The following is a 6,772-nucleotide window of genomic DNA, read 5'->3' on the forward strand; positions in this document are numbered from 1 at the left end:
TTAGAGTTTAGGTTGTATACTTCTCGGGGCGGGGGGGGTCCAACCAGTTTCTTAGTTATCCCTCTGGCACTGCTGCCTGCAGGCGCCCAGCCAGCCCTCTTGAGTCTCCACCATACTCCTTACCAGTCAGTTAGTGCTGAAGATGATTCTTCTATTTGTTCAAGGTTATAAGGCTTCTTTCTCTCTTGCTATTGTTTAGTTGTTTGTTCTGGGTGACTTCTCCAGAATTTAGTTGTAATTCCAGATTGGTCCTATAGTTAGTTGATAGAGTGGCTTCCATTTACTCTTCAGCCACCTTGCCTCTCCTTAATAACTATTTCTACACACACATAAAGCAGTAATCCCATGAATATCCTTTGTACAAAACTTAAGTTCATCATTTTCACTTTAAAGGAAAAAATAGATTTGTGTGTCAGTTTTTAAAATCATTTATTCTCATTATCATAGGTGCTTCCTATACTATGAATGATTTGTGCTCATAAAAATAAAGATTGGGTGAAAATTAGTGTGTCCTTAGCTTTAGCAATGACCTCAGATTTAGCACCAAAGGTCTAATTCCAGTGGCAGTGACTGGCTCTCATTAGTAAAAAGTTCAGTGGTACCCCTTGCTTCAGCTGTAGCTAGATCTTGCTCCTCCTGTTTCTCTCTTCCTGTCTCCTCCATTTAGCTTTTCTCCTTCTATTGCTTTGTGCTGCTAATAATTTCCCTGTTGTTATCAAAATCCTCCACAAGTTTCAGCAGAAGCAGAAATCCAACAATCACCTTTCCATCTCACTCTTGGTGGCTACATTGGAAACCGGGGTGCACATCTAATTGGCTTATCAACTCTGTTTGGATTTCAGTGATGAGTCACTTGGGTGAATCTTTTGATGTTTTCTTAGTAATGAGCCTACTTAATGGAGCAGCCAAAGTTCGTTAAAACCCTCTAGCCTCCACTCTGGCTTTCTTGGGATGATGTGAGGTCTCCTCACTTCTTTGGAATTATTGTTTCTCATCCTGTTCTGGGTGAATGTTTATCTCTTTCTTCTGTTCCAAATCATTGATTTGAGTCCCAGTTTCCTTCCCTTCATTTTTGGTTCCCTGTATATTTTTATTTCCCTTTGTATACCCTTCACTTCTTCCTTTTTTTGTAGCCACACTCAATCACTTCTTACAGATTACCAGTGTTTTGAACTCTGCATCTGATAGTTTGGCTATCTCCTCATTGCTTAGTTCTTTTTCTGGAGTTTTGATCTGTTCTTTCATTTGGGCCATATTTCTTTGTCTTGGTGCACCACTCTGGACGAATATTTCTTCTTTGTCTCCTTGGTTGTTGGACTTCCATACAATTCAATTTTCAACAGATCTGGTTCGTTTTTGCTTTTAAATTGGCTGTTGCCCTTCTTTTCATTGTGCAAAGCTAGCTACATACACCTCCACCTTGGTCAGAAGTCTCAAATAGTAAGGTTATTTTTACAGCAATGTAATATTATATAAATGTAGCACAGCTTTTTTGTTTTTAAATCTACTCATCTATTGATGGGCACTTGGATGGCTTGCATATCTTGGCTATTGTAAATAATTCTGTAACAAACATAGGGGTGCATATATTCTTTTGAATTAGTGTCTTTGGGTTTTTGAATATGTGTAATTGAGGGGCTATAACACAGCCTTCAATTTTCTTGAGGTCTTTCCATACTGCTTTTCATAGTGGCAACACCATTCTACATTCCCACTAAAAGTACAGGAAAGTACCACTTCTCCCACATTCTCACCAACACTAGTTTTGGGTGGATTTATTCATGATAGTTATTCTGACAAGTATGAGGTGTTATTTCATTGTGGATTTAATGTGTACTTCACTGATGTTTAGTAATTTTGACATTTTTTCATGTCTGTTGGCTATTTGTACGTCTTTGGAGAAGTATATATTCAGATTCTCTGCCCATTTATTTTTAAAACATTATATTTTATTGGAAGTGTTCGTGATGGTCTGAGATATCACCACCAAACTGGGAACCAGGGAGATGATGGAGACCGACCCCAAGACTATGCAGGATCTCATCTCGGTGGTGCAGACACTCTTGCAACAGATGCAAGATAAATTTCAGACCATGTCCGACCAGATCATTGGAAGAATTGATGATATGAGTAGTTGCATTGATGACCTGGAAAAAAACATTGCAGACCTCATGACCCAGGCCAGGGTGGAAGAACTGGAAGGGGAAAACAAGATACTTGCTACACAGAAGAGTTGAAGGTTGCTAACTTACACTGAAATCCAGAACACTGGTTTTACAAGCCAGGAGAAGACCAAATGGCAATGTGTAGACAGGTTTGATATTGTAAAGTGTGCATTATTCTCATCACATACTATATAGTTAGTTGATAGAGTGACCCCCTGCTCCCTGTTTCTTGAACTCGATAACTTCACATCTTGGATCTTGGTCAGTTGTGCTATTAAATATTAAACACTAAAACTTTGGTGGTCCTGCAAAAAAGTATATTTTATTACCTCTACTATTATAGTTGTCCCAAATTCCCACCCTCCACCCAGCACTTCCTGCTCCCTCAGGCTATCCCCACACCTTTGTCCACATCCATTACTATACTGTACTTTACATCCCCATGGCTATTCTGAAACCACCTATTTGTACTTCTTAATCCACTCACCTCTTAACTCATTCTCCCATACCCTCCTCCCATCTGGTAACCATCAAAACCCTCTTTGTATCCATGATTCAGTCTGTTCTTCTTGTATGCTTAGTTTGTTTGTTAGATTCAATTGCTGATAGATATGTACTTATTGCCATTCTATTGTTCTTAAAGAAAAGTTTTGATTTTTTTCTTAAATAAGTCCCTGTAACATTTTATATAATAATGATTTGGTGATGATAAACTCCTTTAGTTTTTTTTTCTTCTCTGGGAAGCTCCTTATCTGCCCTTTGATCTTAAATGATATCATTGCAGTAGAGCAATCTCTGCTTTTCATGACATTGAATATTTCTTGGCAATATCTTCTAGTCTATGAAGTTGATTTTGATAAATCAGCTGACAGTCTTATGGAAACTACCCTGTAGTTAACTAAGTAACTTTTCTCTTGCTGCTTTTAAGAATCTCTGTCTTTAATGTTTGGCATTTTAATTATGGTATGTGTAAGAGTGGGCCTCTTTGCATCCATCTTGTTTGGACTCTCATTGCTTCCTGGACTTGCACGTCTATTTCCTTCACCTAATTAGGGGAGTTTTTCTTTCATTATTTTTAAAAAAATTCCCAATTTTCTACTCTTTCTCTTCTTCTGGTATCCCTATGATGTGAATGTTGGACCTCTTGAAATTGTCCCAGAGGCTGCTTACACTATCCTTGTTTTTTCTTAATTCTTATTTCTTCTTGTTCTGATTGCTTATTTCTTGCTTCTTTGTCTTCCAAATCATTGGTTTCATTTTCAGCTTCATCCACTTACTGTTGTTTCTCTGTAAATTGTCTTTTATTTCAATTAGTAAATCTTCATTTCTGACTGGATTGTTTTTATGTTGAGGTCCTCAGTAAGTTCCTTGAGTATTCTTATAACTAGTGTTTTGAGTTCTGCATCTGATAGATTGCTTTTCTCCCTTTTGTTTAGTTATTTTTCTGGAGTTTTGATCTGTTTTTTCATTTGGGCCATGTTTCTTTGTCTCTTTTATTCTGGAAGCCTCTCTTTGCTTCTGTGTATTAGGTAGAGCTGCTATGACTCCCTGTCTTGGTAGTATGGCCTAATGTAATAGGTGTCTTGTAGGATCCAGTACTGTAGCATCCCCTTTCACCCAAGCTTGGCACTACAGGTATTGTGTGGGCTGAGCACACCCTCGTCTTGTAGTTTGAGTCTTAGTTGCTGTTTTCAGGTCTTTGTGAGGGATTTACCCAGGCCAGTCAGCTGCAAAGATTGGCTGTGACCACTGACCACCAACCTCTATCTATGCTCTGTGGAGGATTAGCTGTATAGAGGCAGGGTGGTGTCAATGTGGTCTGTAGATCTCCACTTGGTGCACAGGCCCTGGGGTTTCCCTGGTGGTGTAGGCCAAAGTCAGCCCCCAACTACTTTGCCTGGGGCCACCCTGCCTGGCTATAAAGCAGTCTGATATGGCTGCTACTTGTTTTGGGCTTATAGATTCCCAGGCTAAGCCAACCTGAATCTTGGTTGGCTGATGCTAGTGCTGGGCTTGAGGCCACTTAGCAAGAGGTATGGGGCTTAAGGTCTCACTGAGGCCAGCTGTGGCATGTTTGAGAAGATTTAGGAAGTTGTGAAGCATGAGCCAAGACCAGACATTCATGTGGAAAAGTCTGCTTAACAGATTGGGTGGGCCCACAAATTGGGTGGGATGGAGTCTCAGCTTGGGGGAGGGTTCAAAAAGGGACAATGGCCTCTGCCTGCCTTTGTGTCTGAGCAAAAGCTAACTCCCAGCTATCGCCTTGATGCCAGACACTTCAGTTGTCACTGGAACCCTGGGCTGGGGGGCCAGGATACATCATTCCCAAGATATCCCTCTCAAATTCCTATCTACCATATGTGGATGTGGGACCAGCCCATTCCACATCCTGGCCCCTCCTACGGGTCTGGATGGATGTGGTTTCTTTATTTTTGTAGTTGTCAGACATCCATTCATTCAATTCCCTTTCTGACATTTCTGGGTGATGGCTGTTCTATAATTTAGTTGTAATTTTTATGTGGTTATGCAAAGAAGTGATTTGTTTACCTATGCCATCATGTTGACTGGCAGTCANGTCTGTAGATTTCCAGTTGGTGCACAGGCCCTGGGGTTTCCCTGGTGGTGTAGGCCAAAGTCAGCCCCCAACTACTTTGCCTGGGGCCACCCTACCTGGCTATAAATCAGTCTGATATGGCTTCTATTTGTTTTGGGCTTACAGATTCCCAGGCTAAGTCAAACTGAATCTTGGCTGGCTGATGCTAGTGATGGGCTTGAGGCCACTTAGCAAGAGGTACGGAGCTTAAGGTCTCACTGAGGCCAGCTGTGGCATGTTTGAGAAGATTTAGGAAGTTGTGAAGCATGAGCCAAGACCAGCCATTCATGTGGAAAAGTCTGCTTAACAGATTGGGTGGGCCCACAAATTGGGTGGGATGGAGTCTCAGCTTGGGGGAGGGTTCAAAAAGGGACAATGGCCTCTGCCTGCCTTTGTGTCTGAGCAAAAGCTAACTCCCAGCTATCACCTTGATGCCAGACACTTCAGTTCCTCCCTGTATGCCATTGGTTCCTTTCCAGCTGCTACCCTGGCGCTGCAGCTCAGAGGGTGAGAGTCTAAGTCTCTGGGCAGGTTCTTTAAGAGGAACTGCTTGGGACTCCAGAATTTTCTTCCACTGATTAAATCACTAATGGTTTTTGCAATGAGTTCTTGTCACTGGAACCCTGGGCTGGGGGGCCAGGATACATCATTCCCAAGATATCCCTCTCAAATTCCTATCTACCATATGTGGATGTGGGACCAGCCCATTCCACATCCTGGCCCCTCCTACGGGTCTGGATGGATGTGGTTTCTTTATTTTTGTAGTTGTCAGACATCCATTCATTCAATTCCCTTTCTGACATTTCTGGGTGATGGCTGTTCTATAATTTAGTTGTAATTTTTATGTGGTTATGCAAAGAAGTGATTTGTTTACCTATGCCATCATGTTGACTGGCAGTCACTCTACCCATTTCTATTTATTTATTTATTTATTTATTTATTTATTTATCTATCTATGTTTAGAGGGGAAGTAAAGGAGAGGAGAGAAATATCAATGTATGGTTGGTCCTTGTGTGTCCCCTGCTGGGAACTGGCCTGCAACCCAGGCATATGCCCTGACTGAACCGTGATCCTTTGGTTCGCAGGCCTGTGATCAATCCACTGAGCTACACCAGCCAGGGCCCATTTCTTAATTGGATTTTTTGGTGTTGAGTTGTATGAATTTTTAAATAAAACTTTGATATTAACCCCTCTTCAGATTTATCATTGGCAAATATCTTCTTCCACTCAGTAGGCTGTTTTTTCAATTTATTGATGGTTTAATTTGCTGTATAAAAATTTTTAGTTTGATGTAGTTCTATTTATTTTTTCTTTTGTTTGCCTTGCCCAAGGAGATATATCAGAAACAATTTTGCTAAGAGAAATGTCAGAGTTTACTACCTATATTTTCTTCTAATAATTTTATAGTTTTGAGTCTTTCATTTAAGTATTTAATGCACTTTGAGTTTATTTTTGTATTTGATGTAAGGTGATCTAGTTTCATTTTTTCACGTATTTGTACAATTTCCCCAACACTATTTATTGAATACTGTCTTTACTCCATTTTATGTTATTGTCTCTGTTATTAAATATTAGTTGACCATATAGGCTTTCTTTCTGGGACACTTTGTTCCATTGATCTATATGTCTGTTTATATGCCATTATCATGTTTGATTACAATGTAATCATCCCTTGTTTTACCTGGCTCTAGTAACTCCTCAATTCTTTTAAAGGGCACAGCTCTTAAAATAATATGTACAACTTTAAAAACAGGTTTATGAAATAAATATGCCTGTGGAGACACAATTTAGCGATCATATCTTTCATTAAAACACTGAAATTTTGTTATAAATTGTTCACTAATGGGTTGCCTGATATTTAACTACAACTGATTTAATTTACCACATAATACATGTTTTCATTAAACTTTTAAAAAATATCTATTATTTTCTAAGGTAAGGTGCAAAAGTGGAATCCACTGGATGATTACTTTAAACCTGAAGATTATGTAGTGAGTATGAAGTAAGATTAAGT

General features: G+C 39.7%; 1 protein-coding gene across 1 annotated transcript; it reads left to right on the forward strand.

Annotated features, from left to right (window-relative positions):
- The first annotated feature begins 2,006 nt into the window (after nt 1-2,006).
- Nucleotides 2,007-2,297, forward strand: LOC118983048 (heat shock factor-binding protein 1-like). The gene has a single exon (XM_037040328.1). It carries the CDS (start codon nt 2,007-2,009, stop codon nt 2,235-2,237), a length of 231 nt encoding a protein of 76 aa, XP_036896223.1. The 3' UTR covers nt 2,238-2,297.
- The last annotated feature ends 4,475 nt before the right edge of the window (nt 2,298-6,772 follow it).

The sequence above is a fragment of the Sturnira hondurensis genome, unplaced genomic scaffold, assembly GCF_014824575.4.
Source record: "Sturnira hondurensis isolate 20B ecotype Veracruz unplaced genomic scaffold, ASM1482457v3 Scaffold0002597, whole genome shotgun sequence".
NCBI classification, from domain to species: domain Eukaryota; kingdom Metazoa; phylum Chordata; class Mammalia; order Chiroptera; family Phyllostomidae; genus Sturnira; species Sturnira hondurensis.

Excerpts from the sequence above, each read along its gene's own strand:
- LOC118983048 (XM_037040328.1), top strand. The coding sequence starts at position 2,007 with ATGATGGAGACCGACCCCAAGACTATGCAGGATCTCATCTCGGTGGTG.